Raw genomic sequence first — 22,395 nt, forward strand, 5'->3', positions numbered from 1 at the left:
AAAAAAGGAATAAAACCACACAACAAAATTACAAAAATAAATAAAAATGGAAAATGAAAAAGCTCATTTAAAATGTAATAAGAACTATAACAGTATATCAATAATATTAAAATAACACTGCTCACGACTCCCATTCCTACAGCTGCCATGTTAAGAATTACGATTTCTCCCATTCATTTTCCCTCAAGTGGTCCGGCTACTCCCCCTCATGCAGTCTCTAGCTCTATTCACACACTGAATTGTCACACAAGTGATGACAACCATCAAAATTTGAGGCAAACAGCCTTCAGCTGATATATTATGAAACCAGTCACTTCAAATCCACACGGTCTTTAAGTTGTCTTAAAATGAAACAATCATGCAATGTAAAATAATTTAAAGTGATGTAATTTCTGCAAATGTCATGCATTTATGTCTTCTGCTAAAAGATCACCATGGCAAGAAACATCTATGAAAGTCGTCCTTGAACAAGTGTGCATGAGCTTCTCATTTGCATAGGACATCACTGGCAATCTCTCATTTAGACATGTCAGGAATAAGTGGAGGTAGACTAATGAAGATGTGCTTACTGATATAGTGGTATTAAACACTGTAACATCATCAGCCACAAATGAAATCCTCACTTGCTGTGTAGAATAATGATGGCTCAGCTCTTTAATCTCTGGCACTTGTAGAAAACACCACTGAGGTGCAGGCAGCTCAGACAGTCAAGAGATATAATGATATAATTGAAACTTCTGCCATTAATATAAAGGAGGTTGGGCGATTCTGACTACAGCTTCTAATAATTTCCTATCTGGTAAAATGCCATTTATAAGAACATTCATACCAAGAATGCAGCGTACAGAGCGCAACAGTGAAGGTTTCGTTTTTAGTATCTTAGCACTGGAAGTATTTTACCCTATTTATTTTGCCCATAAGCTTTTTAAAAATTCATGAAGAGTTCCAAGCCTTCAACAAACCAGCTTAGAGATGATTTAAATTATTACATATTTTGCCTTTTTTCAGATTTGTTTACTTTTAGCTTTCAAAATGTTAAGTTTACAGTCTTGTTCACTAGCTTTGATATTATTAAGTACAAAATTGGGCAGTACCATCAGATGTACATCTTGGTAACTTATCTGTCCGTAAAGGGTGCATATTAGTACCCCAAAGTGAAATTAAACATGATTTTTTTAAGTTGAAAAGTTGAATGTAAATGTAAAATCGGTGTTGAAAGGTTCGCTACCACAAAATGGTTTTTGAAAAATTATTCTGGAACCCAACTACTGTGCTCTATGTATGTAATTTAAATGTACCAGGTACAAAAACAGCTAGACCGAGTGTCCAAATAATTCAATCTCTCACAAATGCGCATACAGACCAACAAAAGAAATAAAAAAAGTGCAGACAGAATGCAAAAATGCCTCCTGTGTGAACAGCCCCTAATCTGCCTCAGACAGACTGACAAACTCTATTACAAAATGACTTGCTGTCAACTGAAAGCCAATGATGTTCAATGATATGAAAAAAGAAACGATATAAAGACTTCAAAACTGACTTTTTGTAATGTCTAGTCAATGCTTTACTCATCTACCAAAATGAACGGAATGTTTAAAATGATCCTTGTTTAAGGGATTTTTCGACAAATGTGCAATGAATAATACAGTATAATGCAATTTATTTTTGAATTAACTTTTTTAGCAAGGATGCATTACATTGATTAAAAGTGAAAGCTACATTGCTATGAAAGATTTTTATTTTAAATAAATGCTGTCTTTTTGAATTTTCTATTCAAAGAATCAAGAAAAATTTTTTACAATTAAGCCACAAAAACTGTTTTCAACACTGATAAGAAGAAATGTTTCTTGTGTACCAAATCAGCATATGGAATGATTTCTGAAGGATCATGAGATACTGACGACTGGAGTAATGACTGCTGAAATTTCAGCTTTGCATCACAAAAATACTACATTATAAATATTAAAATAGAAAATGATTATCAAAATATTACTGCTTTTACTGTAAAAATCTATTCGACCCCAAACTTTCAAATGGTAGTGTAATATAATATAATAATAACATGCTAATAGAATAGAATAGAACAGAATCATGATAAAGTATTGTTCTGAACATCTAAACTAACCTTCCTCACATACGCAGGTGATATTCTTTCTATTCTCTGCCTCTCCACATTTCACTGTGTTTCTGGCTCTGCTGTAGTTCACCAAGGTCCAGGTCCCTTGAGCAAACCTTCCCTCAGAAGCCTGAAATCAGGACAGATTAAGACTCCCGGAGATGTATTCCACTTTTTTTTCTAAAGCAATGCCAAACTGAAAAATATTACATACCTCCCATTTTAGCCAGCACTTTGACAGATTTCTTAAAGCTTGTTAGCAGAGCTGTAAAACAGCACATTTCCAGAGGATGTTAATGGCTTTTATATGTTTTGTGTTCAGAAGACGCCCTTTCTGACTCAGATTTATGAAGCCATCGATTCCTCTGGCACACTACCTGCTGGCTTGTATGCTAATAGACTGAATCTGCACATAAAGCCCTGTTGTGCTGATCTATATCACATTTATCTGCTGGTGCAGATACACTGTCCACACGCAGCTGATAGACGAGCATGTCGATAACCTTTGTTATAAATAAAACACACCTACATGCAGTAACTAATATTTGGTCAATACCTGCTGGAAACGAGGCCAACTGATGCATGGTGCCAATAATTAAACAAATTACAGTCTTAATAACCTCCCCTGGCAATGAGTGTCAATATCTTAAATTCAGCTCCAACACATTGGCCATCTTATTATGTTCTAATGCATCCAATCGTTATGAAAGGGGAGGAAATGGGAGACTAAGCACACCTTGAGGGTCTGACAGAAACCCCCCACATAAAATGTACCCTTCTGTGCTGATGCTCTAGCTTGGGTTTCTCCTACTCATGACTCATCTGAAGTGAAGTTGGATTAGATCAGAAAAGACAAGCACTATCACAGGTACAAGACCCACTGTCAGTGTTCTGAAAATCATTATAAATCCTAAGCGTGCGAATGCATAAATCAACCTAACAATCTCTTCAACTGCCACATGTTTGGAAAAGAGTCATTAATGGACAGCCAGTACTTCTGCCAAACCACGTAAGCGGCATTTAACAACCAATTGTGCGTGCAATTCACCGAGAAGTTAATGTAGCATGAAGGAATGTCACACATACAGTGCGGACTTTACCAAATGGGATTTCTGACACATTCCAGGGCTGCGAGCTATTCTCACTCCCACAAAGCACCCAAGTACCACGACACACTCAAAATATACCTGCTTTTTTTTTTTTTCGAGAAAAGCCTCAAGGGTGTCCAAACTACAGCCCACAGGTCATTTGCAGCCCACCACCTGTTCTGTTGCAGCCAGTGAGATTTTAGTTTTTAGAGATTTTAGTCAAATTTAGTTTTTCGCTTTTGAAAAAAATTATATTCTGAACACTAGGTGCACAACCAAATCCCACAATAAATCACCTCCACTAGTGTCTTCTCTTCGAATAGCTCAAGACTGCAATCTCCACCAGCTTCTTCCACATTATGAGTACTAAAGATGTTTGGAAAACTAAAAATCCACTGGAGGGCCAAATAAAAAGAATGACAAGTTAATTCTAGGCATGCAAGTATACTGTGCCCATGTACTCATACTCATTAATGTTTCATTCCAAAAACTTAAATAAAAAAAAGAATAATGCACATTTCATGCATACCTGCTGAGTGTGCACAGCAAATTTATGGACCACACTTCCCGAGAATGTCCTCTCACACAAGTATTGCTGGTAAGTTTAAACATGAATTGGTAGGTCTGTCAGCTTCATTGAAAAATAAAAAATGATTCATGTAGACTTTGCAATTATACTTGAGAGTAAGGACACTCAGGAGAGGGTGCTAAAACATTTTTTAATTTTCAAAAAGTCTTCTTAATGTTTTTAAAAGAAGTCTCTTCTGCTCAACAAAACTGCATGTATTTGTTTACAAAGCTGAAACAATATATATGTATTACATATTATATTGTTATAATAATATATAAAACATAAAAAACACAATTTTTGACTTCAATCTTCAGTGTCACATCCTTCAGAAATGATCCTAATATGCCGATTTGCTGCTAATGAAACATTTCTTATTACTATCAATGTTGAAAACAGTTTATTATTTGTGTGAACACCTTGATATATTACTTTGATGAATAGAAAGTTCATGAAAAAACAAACATTTCAGACTGATGTTAAAGGGTCAGTTGGGTGTACCATTATGGGTGTAATTGATAGTACTGTCTCAAGAGTCAGATTGTTGTTCCCTTAAAGGTAATTTTTAATTTTTTTTGCTGGCAAAATAAAGCATATAAATACTCCCATTATGCATTTTTAAAAATCACTACATTCACTATTTACCTTTAAGATTAACTTCCTTGGTATTGAACTACAATATAAGAAAGAACACATTTCAGTGACCTGAAACACGCTTTACAAAAGAATTCACTATATAGTCTACAAGCAACTCACCTATCAAGCCAGTATTCTAAAAGACCCACATTTGGCCACACTGGATGACAAAGTCCATTAAAATATAATTACATGCATAGCTCCATACACATACAGGTCTGCTGAAGGATTATAAGAACAATATTTGTATTTATTGGTCTTTTGAACCGTGAGGGTAATGAGAACACGTTCGCTCTCAGGGGCGAGTCGGCATGCCAAGAGAATATAGATGTGAAATAATTAAACGGAAGACCTGACATTGCAGTTCACAGAGGATGCCAGTAATAAAATGTCACACTGCACTCAGAGAAGAGACACACAAAATTATACGAACATGAATATTTCCATATATAAAGCTATAAATTTATACAATGAAATCACAAGTAGGCTTAACAGAAAGAAGAAAACGGAAAACATCCAGCTAGCAGGCGGTTATTCAATGTTTTATATGTAGTGAATTCAAGAACAAGGCGATAAAAATGCCAGCTATTCACTAATGCATGGGAAAACGCTGAGAGTAATGGTTCAGGAAATCATGCAAACGACTCTTTGGTATGATCACACTGTAGTATCATGAACAGGATCCTCGTGAGTCCTTGCAGAAAATGTTGGTTGAAATATAATCTGCCATTATGTGCATCTGAAGCTGTTCTTGGTACTGTGAGTAACCCTTACCATCAAATAACGTCATCAAATCACCATACTCTCATGACTACCCCTTGTCTAGATATCATTCATATCCACAGTGTGGCGGCAGCTTATAGCCATATGATAGCTGAGGGCTATGATTCAAACACTTGCCGAGGGATTATTGAGACTGCATTTATTTTCCAACATTTCCTGATATGCAATATGCATACTTGTCAGCTTTGTAGGAGGATACAGGGACTAAAACCGGCTCCATTCTTGCCAGGAAGCCCACTCAGTTCACCCAAACTGTTGCACATCAACGGCCCAGTAGACAGGACTGAGATGAAAAATGTGCATGATTGAGAGCATGGCACATTTTATAATCTGCATTTATGCTAAAGCTTTTACTAAATCACATTGAGCAGCACTGTTTTGAAATTCACTGTTCTTTGTATTGGCACTCCTAAAAATTTTACAGTGAATTGTGTTATATTAAGTTCTGGCATATTCTCAGGAAACAGAGTGATTTCTATCCCATGACCTACTGCTAATATAAAAAAAATTACATATTTCAGGCTATGGACATCATATTATATGCTCATATAATATGATATTTGTCGCACTTAGTAAATATTTAAATAAAATTAAATGTTAACCAATAATATAATTCTGGAAATGTTGGGATGTTTTTAAATTTGAATAAAATGAAAACTAAAAAACTTTTAAATCACATGAGCCAAAATTTTATTCACAATAGAACATAGATAGCATGACAAATGTTTAAACTGAGAAATCTTACAATTTTATGCACAAAATGAGCTCACTTCAAATTTGATGCCTGCTACAGGTCTCAAAATAGTTGGGATGGGGGCATGTTTACCATGGTGTAGCATCTCCTCTTCTTTTCAAAACATTTTGAAGACGTCTGGGCATCGAGGTTATGAGTTTCTGGAATTTTGGTGTTGTAATTTGGTCCCATTCTTGCCTGATATAGGTTTCCAGCCGCTGAAGAGTTTGGGGTTGTCTATACCCCATATTTTTCATTTAATGATGTGCCAAATGTTCTCTATAGGTGAAAGATCTGGACTACAGGCAGGCCAATTCAGCACCCAGACTCTTCTACTATGAAGCCATGCTGTTGTAACAGCTGCAGTATGTGGTTTTGCATTGTCTTGCTGAAATAGACGTCATCTGGAGGGGAGCATATGTTGCTCTAAAGCCTTTATATACCTTTCAGCATTCATAGTGCCTTCCAAAACATGCAAGCTGCCCATACCGTATGCACTTATGCACCCCCATACCATCAGAGATGCTGGCTTTTGAACTGAATGCTGATGACACGCTAGAAGGTCTCCCTCCTCTTTAGCCTGGAGGACACAGCGTCCGTGATTTCCAACAAGAATGTCAAATTTGGACTCGTCTGACCATAGAACACTTTTCCACTTTGAAACAGTCCATTTTAAATGAGCCTTGGCCCACAGAACATGACGACGCTTCTGGACCATCTTCACATATGGCTTCCTTTTTGCATGATAGAGCTTTAGTTGGCATCTGCAGATGGCACGGCGGATTGTGTTTACCGACAGTGGTTTCTGGAAGTATTCCTGGGCCCAATTAGTAATGTCAATGACAGAATCATGCCGATAAGTAATGCAGTGTCATCTGAGGGCCTGAAGACCACGGGCATCCAACAAATGTCTTCGGCCTTGTCCCTTACGCACAGAGATTTCTCCAGTTTCTCTGAATCTTTTGATGATGTTATGCACTGTAAATGATGAGATTTGCAAAGCCTTTGCAATCTGACGTATTCCACAATCTTTTCACACACTCTTTCACAGATTGGAGAGCCTCTGCCCATCTTTACCTCTGAGAGACTCTGCCTCTCTAAGACATCCCTTTCATAGCCAATCATGTTACAGGCCTAATGTCAATTAACTTAATTAGTTGCTAGATGTACTCCCAGCAGAATCTTTTCAAAATGTCTTGCTTTTTCAGCCCTTGTTGGCCCTGTAGCAGGCATCAAATTTGTAATGAGCTCATTTAGTGGATAAAAGTGTGAAATTTCTCTGTTTAAACATTTGTTATGTTCTCTATGTTCTATTGTGAATAAAATACTGGCTCATGTGATTTGAAAGTCTTTTAGTTTTAATTTTATTCAAAAAAAAAAAAAAAAACGTCCCGTCATTTCCGGAATAATAATATAATATAATATAATATAATATAATATAATATAATATAATATAATATAATATAATATAATATAATATAATATAATATAATATAATATAATATAATATAATATAATATAATATAATGCCTAGCCCTAAGGTGGGAAAATACAATTTCTGGAAAGACCAACAGTAACCCTTTAAAATGAAATGCTGAGATTTTCAGGCACTGTTTCCTGAGAACAGGACCTCGAAAATGGCTTCCCATCACTTATTATTTTGAGATTCAATCTTGAATGTTGAATTCCGAAATCTAAATGAATTTTTAAGGTTCTAACCTGATCAAGGCATCCAACACTGCACCATCTCCCGTAAGTATCGTGTCCTCTAATGAGACCTGTCCTGACAAGATGGAGGTCTGTTTTCTGTCACCATCATTTTTAAGAGAATTAAAGAGAAGCCGTTTTAATAAACATTAGAAAATTTACACTGATGGATTCTCTTCCCCTTGGGCTGGAAGATTATCTAGAAAACAGGGAGCGTGAGTCACACAAGACATGTTTCTTGGGACCCAATAACGGTTCACATCTACAGATGCATGTGAGCTGTGGAGATAAGATCTTCACTAAAGTCTAAATGGTTCCTGGGAAATAATTACCTATATGGACCTGTGGCTCCTTCCCAAGAACAATGACATTTTTCAACATAATGCTTACTATATATCAAGTTCTTTAAATCATACATGGTGTAGCACAGCTGCTTTCGGCTCAGGATGTATCTGCTGTTTTGGAACAGAGTGCTGAACTTTACTTACCTAGTAGACAGATACAAATGTAGTCATTGACCAGATCAATGCAGGTGCCCCCATTAAGGCAGGGTCTGGACCAGCACTCATTCATATTCTCGGAGCATGTTCGACCTGTATGATGGACATTAACACAGACAAATAGATAACAAGATGCCTGTATCACATCATGCTTCTGTGATAATTTTTTGAAGTCAATATAAATAACTATTTGCAGCATGTTTTACATCCGTAATGTAACATATTTCCAAGTAAAACAAGGTATTCAATTAGAAAAAAAAATCATAATCATTGCTTTTAATGAGAATTAATAAGTGGCCATTGCATATTAGAAAGAAGCCTGAATAAATGTAAGCTCATACAAATTTATATAAAAAAAATGAATTATAAAGATTAAAATTTTAAGAATTTTTAACAATGGATCACCATTAGGCTAAATGGCCACATTTTCTTTTTAATCTTGAGGAATTCAACAATGTTAGATTTTGAAAGTCAATGGCTGTCAAAAGCCCAGAGATGGTTTCCTGCCTCTGTAGTACCGCTGAGTAAAACATTTAGCTTACCCTTAAATCCTGGAGCACACAGGCATTGGTAACCTGCCACCAAATCAATGCAAGTAGCACTGTTGGCGCATGGTGCACTTTTGCATTCATCTGTCTCAAGCTCACAGAACGTTCCCTCATATCCCAGCATGCAGTGACAGATGTAGTTGTGATGTTGGTCCAGACAGACGGCGTGTTCTGAACACTGATGCCCAGAGCAGAAGTCAATGTCAAGTTCACAGTGGACTCCAGTATATCCGTGACCGCAAAGGCAACTTGGAATGCATAAAACAGTATCTCTTAATGGAATCGCGAACAAAACAGCCGGACACGGTATGAAAATAAATGGCTGAGTCATGGGGGAGGACAACGTAATTTGCTTTGCTTTCTATCACAGGAACATGCTATTTGTTTTAGCAGCTATGGGTGGTTTAATTCTAGAATGAGACAGTAAACAACAACTGAACCTGAACAGAATATCAATTTTAATTTTATACTGAGAGAGGCACCCTGTTTGAAAGGATAAATCCATCTAAATCACTCATTTTTGAAAAAAAAGAACAAGAGAACAAGATACTATAGGACAACATCATGCTATTTTTAAGGGAATAAAAATTTATCCTCCCACCCAGTATGTCGTTCCAAATCCCTATGCTTTTATTGCATCTATGAAATGCATTTTGCTTAATTTTATTATTATTTAAAAAAAAAATCTTTATACTGATATTTTCCAGACACAGTGAGCTTGGGCAGTCAAATCCAAAAGACACTATAAAAGAACAATAAAAGTTGCCCACACAACTTAATTTTAAAACAATAAGCCAGTTCAGTGCAAAATAAAAATAAAATAAATAATTTTTAGATTATTACCTCCACTACAGATTAGAAATCAAATTTATGGCCTATGGCAGTATTTTGTTGCAATGACATTTGGTTGCAAGAAAAATCAATGTTTGATTCTATTGACATTCAACCAGCAGCAGTTGCCATATTTATTTGAGAGCAACAGCATAGGTGAGGGTTATCGTCGAATAATGACTACATTTTACCCTGTTCATTTCTCAAAGCTATCAGGCTTAAGCTACAGTATAAGCCTTCAGAAGACGTGAAACAGAGTCATATTAACTATTTTTAGGGTGTCTATTTGTGTCATTTATAGAGCTTGACAGATCGTGGTCACTATAAACTGTTTGTGTATGGAAAAAAAATGAATCTGTTTAGCTTTTGTTCAGCAGAGAAACAATGCATACAGATTTGGGACAACAATAGGGTAAATAATTACCAACATGTGTGAATAATTACAGACTTTTCATTTATTTTATTTGCATTTGAGTTCATGCTAATATTTATAATGACACTTTAAATGCATTTAATTTGTTATAATTATCTAAAAAAAAAAAGAATAATATTTGAATCCACTTAATTTCTAAGCAAAGCATTTGCTGTACTCTAAATAAACCTTACGTAAAGAGATCTGAAAAAAAAAAAAAATTCACCCAGACTCACCTGTACCCACCAACTTCATCCATGCAGGTGGCTCTGTTCTGACACCTGTGCTGGACACATTCATTTATGTTGACCAAGCAGGTCGATCCAGTCCACCCAGGTGCACAAACACAACTGTAACTGGTGATGTTGTTAAGAACACAATGTCCTCCATTGGCACATGGCTGTCAAAATGAAAATCAACCATTATTCCAGAACAATCCTTCATTTAAATATGTGTGTAAAGGTAATTCTGGTCTTTTGTAAACAGACGTGCATGGTCCCAGTGTTAAATAAAACATGCTGGTTAATGAAGGAAAGCTAATGCATTTTAATTGGCATTTATGTTAGTGGTGATTATCAACACAAGTAAAACAAATCCAAATGATCAAGCATGTTCAAAAGAGACATACAATTTGCCATCGGTGATATAGTTCAGTGACAAAGCGTGCAAACAGCTTCACATCTTCAAAAGGATATAGCGTGCTAAGAACATAACATTTTTAACCTGCTCTTTTCAAGTGGAAAGTGGGAGAGGGTGGTGTATGCATTTTGAATGAGTTCATGCACTAAAAAAATATGCCTTGACATTACTCTAAAGAACTATTCTGACTCAAATTTATTTTTCTATCTTGTCATTGGCCTAATGTAAATAAGATTAGCTGACTGGAAGTAAAACTATGCTTTGTTGGTATAAAGGGAAAGGGAAGTGGTGTGTGGCGTCCCATACTCGGAATTTGTGCTCTGCATTTAACCCATCCATGAGGGTGGAGAGAGTGTTATTGTAACCATGGTGTCAATGCACAGATATTCTAATTTACACTTAGAACACTTAAACACATTACAATGAAAGCGATTTGAATTATGTTGGGCTAGTGGCGGCTGAACCCTTTTGACCTACCTGTAGATAGTGAGGGCACTGAGTGTGACATATATGGAGCTGGTCACCTGGCAAATCCACACAGAACGTTCCAGGGGGACAGGTGACATTTGGAAGCGCGCAGGCGTTTATGTCAACTGCACAGTCAACCCCAGTGTATCCTGGAAAGGGAGGTAAGAAACACAAACCTATCTGAAGAATCACTTGCACTTCAGCATCCTTGCTTCCTTGATTGGGAACTAAAAGAACCAAGTGCAAAACCAGAATTTAAAAGATTAAACAAGATTGAAATGCCTTCACTCTTATTATTGCCTTTGATAACGCACTGCATATGCTCTTCATGTCATTGTGCCTCAATCAATAAGGTCAATCAATGAACATGAATCAAGCTGGAAATGTAATTTCTTTCTCTTTCTTTTCTTCTTTGCTTCTTGGGAAAAAACGTAAAAGAAAACGGCAATCAATTTTTTGAAAGCTTATTCAAAGCCCCAAAGCCAACCAGCCCAAGTGAAAAGAACAAAATTGTAAAGGTCAGAAAGAGGCCAGGCTAGTTTGTTCAAGGGCTTTTAGAGAGAGAAAAAAAATCTGGCTTGCTTGCATTTAGTTTACATAATGAAAATAATTTCAAAATGCATTCACATAAAGGTTTAAGCAGGAAAATCACACTTATGGAAATCAAGGATGGGTCAGGATGGTTGACTACAGTCGATTAGAGAGGTCAGGTCAGATGGTGAATTTACATAGATTTTTGTCCTTTTTTTATTTTTAAACAGGCTTTTAGACAGGGTTATAATATGACTACACTTATAATTTCATAGCTTTCAAAAAAATTTATGCTGCTGTCAAATGTTTTTATTTATTGGTCTATTTACACATTCAGTTAAAAACAACCTAACTTTGAAAAAAAACAAAATATTGAGACCCCTATGTTCCACTCTTCTGTGCTTCATCCAGCTGTTTTTTTTTTGTTGTTGAATATTTTGCAATCACCAACCTAAGTAATTCAATTAAATAATAAAAAACAGAAACAAACTGGAATGCCTCATGTTCCAATTAAAAAGGGAAAAAAAAAATATTTATAATACCATTAAACACACACATTTTCTCTCCCTCTTGTTGTTTCAAACCCGTAATACTTTTTATCTTGTGTGCAACATAAAATATATTTTGAGAAATGCCTCAAACTGTTTGGTTACCAACACTCTTTTAAAAATATATTTTATGATATATGATCCATAACTTATGACAAAAGGTTCGGAATGAGAGAAATAATGAAAAAAAAGACTGCCCATGTTTAATTTGACACTCAATTCAACTTAATTTCATGTACTTTTAGTCAATAATCTTTGCTAAATTGTGTCCACTATTTCACAATAGCCCAGTCTAGCTTTTTTTATTTTTTTAGAGAAAACATCAATCCTTTTATGAGGAAGTCATTCAGATGATTCTCCCTTTTGTATCTCTTTCTCTGAGCGGCGAGCACGCGTGGGCAGGTTTAGGGAGGGGGCTTTTGGGATTCTGGGTCGTCTACTCATCGAGCGGAAGGGAGCAGCTGGCAGAGAAGCATGCTTGTAACCCTGCCAGTGAGTTGCCAATCTCTAGGGTGAGCCATCAGGTTGCATCAGTAAATGCAAATCATGCCTCAGAAAGAGTGAGCAGAACCAACAATTACGGGAGGGAACCATATCAATGCAGTGCCCTCAAAAGGGAAGAGCATTTCATAACACAATATTGACACAATTCTGCAGTACTAATGAGCTCTGGCAGTGTGAGAACGGGAGTGATTTGCTCAGCTGTCAGTCAGAACCGCTGGTGCTGGCACGGTGGGGATTTGTGGCACAGTCAAAAAAAAAAGAAAAAAAAGTTCATTCTCAGGAGTAAGAGAAACTCATACCTGAAGGACAGGCGCATTTGTAGTATCCAACAAAGTCAGTGCATGTTCCCTGGTGCTGACAGGGACTGGAATCGCACTCATTTACTTCAGCCTCACAGTAGCGTCCTGCAGGAAGACAGGGGTGTGAATGGAGTGTTAGTTAAGCTTTTACGCTCCATCTCCCCTGAAGATATTGACTTCACTTTTGACATTTGGGATTTAGAAGCAAATTTGGAAACTACAGCCCCCAACCATGGCTCACAACGTCACAGAGAAGAGAGGCCAAATCGTTTAGCAACAGTTGATTGCCATTTACTGAGCCACAGTTCAGACAGTTAATGCAGACAGACAGTATGCAAAATGAGTCAACATATAGAACTTTGAGAGATGCAAGAGAGGGACAGTATATAAGTGTGACTCAACTTTTATGTGGAAAATAGGCAATGAAAAAGAAGTGAGGAGGCACAGGAAAAGGATGTCAGGCTAAAAAAATAGTTCACCCTAAAAAAAAAAGAAAAAAATGCATCAACCCTAATGTCATTCTCAACAGGCATTAATTTCTAGGTAATTATTGGTAACTAAAATTAAAACTATTATAAATTGTTTTCATTGAAATAAAGGTTATTTTTTATATTAAATTAAAAATTAACATAATAAGACTGCTAAAACTGAAATAAAAATAAAACTATGCTAATCAATAACATAAAAAACTACAAAAGCATGTAATAAAATGGCTAAAAATCACATTTTAAAATGAATACTGAAAAAATTCAAAACATTAATACATACCATAATAGTATATAAATAGCTCTAAAATAGCTTTTTTTCATAGAAACATTTGGCTCATACTGCTGTCAAGCTTCAAAAAGTACTAATGCACTATATTCCAAAATGTATGGGTTTTTGTTTTTGGTTTTTATGTAATAAGACGTTAATTTTTATGTTAAAAAATAATCCCTCGTGGGCAGTGCGCTGACATAGCACTGTTGCGCTTTGGATGTTCCGAGTTCGAGTCATGGCTTGTGGACCTTTCCTGATCCCATTCCCCTCTCTCTCACCAATTTTGTTTGCTGTCGACCTATAGACCAATTCAGAGTAGACGTCACAGTTACGTCACTTGCAGCTGCGCGCATAGTGGTTGCAGAAAAACACTGGTAACAAGTGGAGGTAAACGGGTAAAATAAAAATATTTTTGTGCCTTTTGATGTCAAAATTGGAATGCAAATAATTTTTATAGAATACTGTTGTCAAAGACGCCATTTGAAGCTAAACGCAGACGTTTAAATGGACATACTATGGATGAAACTGCTGTGATTACTTTTTAAGCATAAATTTGATTTAAACAATTGGTCTACACAATATTCACATATGCTGTTCACAGGGGACGTCTTGTATTAGCACTGCAGTTACAGCATGACTAAGTTTATATCTCCTAATTCAGACTTTATAACTTGATTTAACTCAAAAATAGTGAGTTTGTCAATTCTGAGGGGAAAAAAGCCAAAAGAGCTGAGGGGAAAAGAGAGAATGACGAGTTGATTTTCCTTATTAGAATTGTGAGATATAATCTCAGAATTGCGAGAATAAAGTCAGAATTTTTAAATATAAAATCAAATTGACCTTTTTTTATTCTTTTATTCCATAGCTCCATAGAAATATAATTGGTCTATACTGTCCCATCGAAATAAAAATGCATAAAACACCAAAAATAATAAAAATCTTACAAAAAATTATCCTAATTTGTTCACTATATATAAAAAAGTTTTATGCTAACCTAATATGTATAAAATGATTTATTTTTCTTGAAAATTACTAATTAGGTTGACCTTAGGCAACTTCATAAATAGGGCATATGACACTGAATCTCAGATTTTTCGTGTTTATAGGCAGTATTGATATTCATATTTACAGCAGTTAGTATCCAACAGCAAACCAAGAAGTGTTCTAAAGGTCATATTCCCAACTCACTGGCAGATCTCTATTAATGTTGTTCATCCACACAGTTACATAACAAGTAACATAACATGGAATCAAATCAATCAAATTTTTGTGTGGAAAAAGCAAGACAAGCTGTAGAAAAAAAAGATTTGAAAGTCTTATCCAGTGCAAAATCTGCTTCACCAACGCTTTTCTCTGCTGTGGGAGAAGTCGCATTATCTTCCCTCAACATGTCGTCTGACTTTTTCGGGGAAGATCATAATGAAAGCACTTGACATTTCACATTGGCCTTCTGGCAATACCATGGTGAGAAATGAGACAGGGACGGTCGTTTTTACGTCTGTGGGGTAATTAATCGATGGGATATCGTTAGCATCATCGAGTTGACTAAATAAAACATTGAGGTTTGAGCTGTGACATGTTTTCTCCTAATAGTATTCTAATAAATTATACCGCTCACAGAGAGGCAGAAATTGTCAGGTGCCTCTTGTCGCTGACGATTGGGATGGGGAAAGATGGATTTCTTCATCTGCTAAGATGGGAAATAGAGCCATCAAGGAGACTGAGAGGTGATAACAAGGACACAGAAGCACTGGCGATTATCCCACTGAAAATACGAGATCTGCTGCATGGTACCGAAAGAAATCTCTCAGGGACGGCATTTTTCAAATAATACAGCTTCATAACATGTTACGGTTTATAGGTGTCATGAAATGTAGATGATCTATAATTCATGTAAAGTGCCTATAAAAGACTACGTCACATTTTCCTGTGCCAAACCACTGAACTGCAATGCATACCACCGAGATCAACACGTCACGACTGATGAAATCCAGTAAATCATTTGTTTTGCTTGTTTATTTGTTTCTGGGTTGTTTAGGCAAATAGTTCATTCTGTGCTCATGCGCTGGTGGCCAAGCTAATGAAAGATCTTGCTTTCCCAGTTAGATTTACAGATTAAGTGTTCTCTAACCTCTATTTGCCCTTCATTTAGCAGGCATGATGAAACAAATTATAGAATAATCCAGTTAGGAGGGCAATGTGCAAAGATGAGTTACGGTAAAGAGATGCCTCAGGGCAGCGAGACTCGTCTCGGGTTGAGTCACATTACAGTGGATGATATAGATGTTGGACATGAAACTGTGTCATTCAGGCTAGGGTAAAATTCAGAACTGGCTTCTTTTCAAATTTGTGAGTTGGAATTTAAATAGAACTGGCCGTGGCCCACAGGATGCTGAATGACAAGAAGAGTAATTTACTGAACAGCAATTTCAAGGATGGGCCTAACACAAATTTTGTAACAAACATAATTACATCATTGACTAAATATGACTATTTTTTTCTATGATAGGTAGAATATTTTCCTCTCTACAGATAAGAAAGTTCAATACTGTCAGAAAAACAACAACATGCATCTAAATTGTCAACCAATTCCACTAAATGTTCACACTGTTTACAACAAACTATATTTAAAAATAAATATTGATATGAACATATGCCCTGGTTACACATCAATGCTAGGGTCTATCTTAAAGAGGTTTGGGTAAAGTAGAGGATTCTATGAAATTAACCTAAAATATGAAAAATATTATTTCAAGAATTTTTCTTTCATTCAAAATATAATTCTATATCCAGCTTGCTTCAAATTCAGTCATTTTTTTGGGATTCATGTCATGTAACTTCTTCAAACATGTCACCAGAATAACACATATGGTTGCTGGCAGATATATTTTATATTCTACATTCATAATTCCATGGATATAGCTGATATATAAGAAAACAATTTTTGTTCTATGCAATCTCTGACATGGTATGAAAACGTGACAATAATTCTCCTCTCCAATCCTACTGTAGAAAAAACAATCTGAATATGGCTTTAAAAAGCTTCTGCTGCCAAACTCTGTGCAAACTCAAACATATATCAGGATAACATATTCCAGAGTTTGTTGATATAGTTTTCTTTTAACCTGTGTATCCAGGGAGACAGGTGCACATATAGTGCGGGGGTGCAGTTGGCTGACTCATACTGATGCAAGTAGCTCCGTTCAAGCATCTGTTTGGATAGGCTAAGCATGCGTTATCCAAGTACTGACAAAACTCCCCCGTCCATCCTGGTGCACAGAGACACTGTGGGGAAAAAAGACGTTTTAGTAATTAACCTTAATTATTGGATATTCAGTCAATCAGCAAAACACTAAATGCATCTACAATTGTGTATTAAATAAAAAAAAAAAAACACTTATAATTTGGTTAAACATGCATTCGAGTTTTTGATGAAAGGCTGATGTATGTTATGCATGTTGCTGGCTACAAATTAAGTTTGACTAAATATCCTTAAATCTGAGTTCTTAGTTAATTAAGTCCTTGGCAATTCTAAGAATCATTACTCAGAAGGCAATTATTTAGCATATTAGAGTTCAAGAATTATAAGGAGGGGAAAAGGAAGTTTAAGTAGAAAAATGTTCCTGATGACAAACAGATTCTTCACCAATTTGCTAATGAAGAAATGTGTTTTCTGGACTATGTCAAAGTTTTAATTAAGGATGACAGTGATTAGAAATTAAACAACCAGATGTCTCCAAACCACACACTAACCAAATTAGCTCTTATAATAACCAGTGTTCATATAAATAGCAGACACTTCTGCAGAGAAAGAGTGCTTTACAATTCCAATGCAAAACAGTATTGCAGTTTTCTCAAGTCGTTTTTTTCCCTCGCCAAGTTATTTTAAGTCATATATATCAGCCATGAAGTCTTCAAGAACACATTTTGTGCTTCCCGGAACATTATCAGCTTACTGTAACATAAAATAGAGAACTTTTACTTCATCTTTCAAAGTTAATGCTGACATACTCAAAAACTATTTTTCCCTTCATTTTTGAGAATGTAGATATTTTTTCAGGCCTCATTTTGTGCTTTTTATACCTGTAAAATAAACATTTAAATAATCTGATTAATGAAATGTAACTTCATATTTACAAATTTAAAATGAAAATAACTGTTTGTTCACCAGCATGTTCCAAACTTGAATCCTTTTTCTCCCCCCATTTAAAATCAGGATCAATAATAGGTTATTCATTGCTTCAAAAGTATTTTTTCCATTATATCAAAACAGCATTTATATTCACACATACAAAGATTTGCATGACTGTGTCAGATCCCCACATATGAACAACCTATTTTGATAGTTTAACAAATTGCACTTGAAGTAAATCAGTTCATGTGAAGCGCATATTCTAGAGCACTTCATAACAAAAACAGATGCGACTGCATCAATTGACAGTGTATAACTGTGACACATCACTCAAAGGGCAGATCTGTTGACAGAAAGATGATATTGAAATAGAAGAGGATGGCTGAAACCTTGAGACACAAACATAAATCAAGGATGCTATAATGTGACTGCAAGACTGAGAACTCTTAGAAATTAATAGACGTGCATTAGCCACTAAGATGGGCAGAGATTTTTGTTGGCATGTTGGGATGATTATTTGCATTGTCATTTTGGGTAGGAAATCAAAGGAACAAAATCTAACTATACAGTATATACTATATAGAGAGAGCTCATTTCTCCACCAACATTTCTTGTATTTCCAAAGCATATGCATTTATTCTAAGTTTTCTGATTTACCTTCTCATAATGGAGTAATATAAGAAATGTACGCTATCTGAAATTAAGTTTTAATGTATTTTATCATACAAATTAACCATTCGAAAAATTAGGTTACTTACATTATATCCTCCAACTAGGCTGAGACACAATCCCTCATTCAGGCAGTTAATATTGAGCAGCTTGCAGAAGTCAATTATTTCTTCACAGTTCTTTCCGGAAAAACCTTGTCGGCATCTACAAGAAGAATACATTAACCGTTGCCACATATAAAAACAGACTTCTAAGAGTAAAAATGACCCAGAGTAACAATCACTGATGATATGATGAAATGCAGACACTTTTCTGCTTGTTTTTAGATGTCACAGGTGTCTCATAATGACCATCACGCTTCTTGGTGACATTTGTGGAATATTAAAAGATGCTTTTAAGCAAACGCATGACAGGCATGTCTTTTAAATGTTCAACCTCTGGCACACATGCTTCATAAATAGAGAATATCCTCTTGTTTCTTTGGCCTTAGTGAGATCTTAGCCTTCCTTCTGCTGTGATAAGACTTCAGAGATCTTATTCTGTCACAAACAGGCAAGATCAATCAATTATTAACACAGACTCCCAGGTGACCAAATGCTATTGATTTTATCTCTCCTTCTCTTTACACACACACACACACACACACACACACACACACACACACACACACAGACACAGACACACACAGACACACACACACACACACACACACACTCATCCTCTAATCATGCTTTTCCTTCAATTTTTTATTCATTTTTCCCCTTTCAATCCCTATCTTATCTTCCGTTTGTCATTTAGTCAGAGGGGCCATCAAATGTATTGATTCAAGTGATCTTTGCTAATAAAAACTAGAAAGATGAGCAGGAGCAAGAGAAGACATAGCTATGAACCCCCCAAGGACTGGAAGAACTCATAAAGCAGCCGAAACTGTAGCGGATTCCCTCATTATCAGCAGGAAGTAATTCAAAAGCTGTCACAGGCTGAATATTGAACCTTACCACTGGAAATTTAATGAACATTTCAGTGTCTACAGACTGTATTTCTATTTCTGGCCAGTAAAATCATAGAAGAAACACACAATCACAGCATACATGATATTCAGAGTTTCATCACAAAGCTATTGATCTAATTCAATTAAAATCAATATATTTCATTAACAAACTATGAAAAGATACTATGATTGGTCATCAAAGACATCATCAAACTCAAAGGCACAAAATGGTTCAGAAGGAGAATATTTCTGACTGGCTATTTTTAAGACAATGTAAAAAAATCAATGTGAAATCCTATTCTCTTACTTTTTTCCCCAGAAAACATGGGGCAAGGAAATTAAAGTGGAAATTATTTTGAATCACTAAAATATAAACAAGAAACCATGAACAGGGACTAACCAACCAATCAACCAAACAAGTCTACAGAAGAAAAGACCAGGTATTTTAGTCTTTTGCAGCAAGTAGAAACAGTGCCTGTATATAAAAGAATTAAGTTCAGCAAATTGGTATTTAAATACCATTAAAGTGTGCTCTATATTGGTAATCAGTTTTATTTTGATAAGCATGACACAATACAGCATTAAGAGAACATGAAATAAATTCCACTGTTATAAAAACCCTGCTTTGGGAGCATTTGGGGAACTGAAGGTGTCAGAATAAACATGAAACGCACTTTATCGTTGTCATCACTGAGTCTGGCCAATCGTGAAATAGCTGTGTCATCATCAGAGCTTGTACACTCCGCTCTGGAGAAGCTGCACTAACTGAGCCATCCGGCTGTACCCGAATTGTTCTCTCTGACCTCTGCTGACCTACTTTTGATTTATCTATCCGAAATTTGTCACATTCAACGTTATATTGTAAATTCCGTTTTTATGTCTGGATTCCGCAATTCCATAAAAATCAGTAATGCCAATCCTGTGGATCTGACCTAATACATCTTCATGCATTCTTACCTGCAATGATACTGGCCATTCTGAACTATACAGATGCCACCGTTGAGACAGGGCAAAGTGCCACACACCTCCGCCTGCTCCGAACATTCCAGGTCTGCGCAAATACATGTGGAGTTCTGTATCAAAGAAAAAGAAACAGCCCAAAGAAGGTTAGTTACATGTCAAGTGGAGAAACATGCTTAAATCTAATCACACACTAAGGTGAGCTTGAACACTCTATATTTGCATCACTTAACACTTTTCCACCAAAATAGAGTTGGCGCCTGGCCAGAGCAGGGGCTCGTCCCAGGAGATCAGCAAACTCGCGTTTCCAGTCATTTGAAAGCCAAACACAGTAACCGGCTATGTAACCCAGCCGTAAACAAACATAGTTCATCATAGTCTTTAGAATCAGAATCAGAATGAGCTTTATTGGCCAAGTATGTTTACACATACAAGGAATTTGTTGTAGTGACAGAAGCTCCACAGTGCAACAGAAAGACAGCAACAGGACAGGACACAGATAATAAAAGAATAATATACAAATATCCAAATAGGCAATGTTTATTTATGAGTCTTACTCCTACTTTTGATAACAAATTTAAACATTCCAAGTAATTTATTTAGTTTTACACCATCACAAGTTGGCCTTGATTTAATGGTCTGACATAAAACAAAAGTGATTATATTATATATTATATTTGTTAATGAAATCATTTAATTTAATATAAAATAATGGACTGCATAGCAGTACGGTGAGACAATAAAGTAACAGCCCATGAACTTGTTTGAAGACTTGAGTGATTTAGTTTGTGTTTGTTATCCTGTTCTGCAACCACTGACATTGTCGCTTCCTAGTTTGAGACCAACAGAACAGGACTAGATTGGACACAGGCATTGGCAACAGCACATACACCCTGTTGTTAACCTTGGACATCTGCCTACAGGACAAACAAAATTAAATTAAAATTTTCATTTTTTTAACTGATCATGAAAAAACAAGGAAATAACCAGCACTGGAGCATCCAGAACTGAAAAAGCAGTACAATAGACAAGTCATTAGCCAGTTCTGCTCTCAGACTTGCACTAACCAATCCTGACATCAATAACATTTCTGACTCAGTCGTTCAAAAATGAGTAATAGAAGCAGAGAACAATCCCAGATGAAAGACGGAGACTCCCACCGGTATAAGCATCGGTGCAGATCTAGAGTGGCGTGAAGGATTATTTCATTTTCATACAGATGAGCTCTCTTAGGAGGATGTCTCAGACAGACCAAATCAATGTCAAACAAATCAATTTAATGTGTCTGAGTGTGTGTATGTGTGTTAGAGAGAGATTAAAGTCTATCTTTACTGTCCATGCTCTCAAATGGTTAAATCATCTCATGAGAATCTGCTAAGGACAGGCCTATGTGCTGAATTTCACTACCGAGTAAATGAAGGTCACATCAGACAATTAGTCTGCCACTGGCCCACTTTCTTCTAAATTCATCTCTTCATTACAATAATGGCTCACGAGCAGCAGACTGTAACTGTAACAATCCAGGGAAACATTTCTAAGTGAACATGGCAGAAATATTTACATTTACATTTATTCATTTAGCTGACGCTTTTATCCAAAGCGACTTACAATTGCTATATATGTCAGAGGTCGCACGCCTCTGGAGCAACTAGGGGTTAAGTGTCTTGCTCAGGGACACATTGGTGTCTCACAGTGGATTCGAACCTGGGTCTCTCACACCAAAGGCATGTGTCTTATCCACTGTGCCATCACCACCCAAATATCCCATAATTAATTTTTTTTGTTCTATACTGAATATGCAACAGCTTGCTCAAGTGCAATCAAAAAAATAGTTACATATGCCATACCCATTCTGCTTTCAAAACAATTATTAATGGTTATTGTAACCTTCAACATGACACAGGCTGATCTGCTTCAGGAGTGTCACAGAAATTTGCATGGCATTTCAAATTAATCACATTCTCTCAGGCAAA

The 22,395-nt window shown here is 36.1% G+C and overlaps 1 protein-coding gene across 1 annotated transcript in view; it reads right to left on the minus strand.

Annotated features, from left to right (window-relative positions):
• Positions 1-22,395, minus strand: part of LOC306884204 (protein eyes shut homolog) — a gene marked incomplete at its 3' end in the record, with an annotated part of 93,435 nt that overhangs the window by 51,403 nt on the left and 19,637 nt on the right. The window contains exons 5-12 of the mRNA XM_079439923.1: positions 20,420-20,535; positions 18,561-18,675; positions 16,796-16,955; positions 12,912-13,016; positions 11,039-11,178; positions 10,159-10,322; positions 8,674-8,927; positions 8,120-8,224 (exon numbers count right to left, since the gene is read on the minus strand). Of these exons, the coding sequence (XP_079296049.1) occupies positions 8,120-8,224; positions 8,674-8,927; positions 10,159-10,322; positions 11,039-11,178; positions 12,912-13,016; positions 16,796-16,955; positions 18,561-18,675; positions 20,420-20,535 (1,159 nt within the window). The remainder of the gene's footprint in view (positions 1-8,119; positions 8,225-8,673; positions 8,928-10,158; positions 10,323-11,038; positions 11,179-12,911; positions 13,017-16,795; positions 16,956-18,560; positions 18,676-20,419; positions 20,536-22,395) is intronic.

This window comes from Barbus barbus (genome assembly GCF_936440315.1).
Source record: "Barbus barbus genome assembly, chromosome: 18".
Lineage (NCBI taxonomy): Eukaryota > Metazoa > Chordata > Actinopteri > Cypriniformes > Cyprinidae > Barbus > Barbus barbus.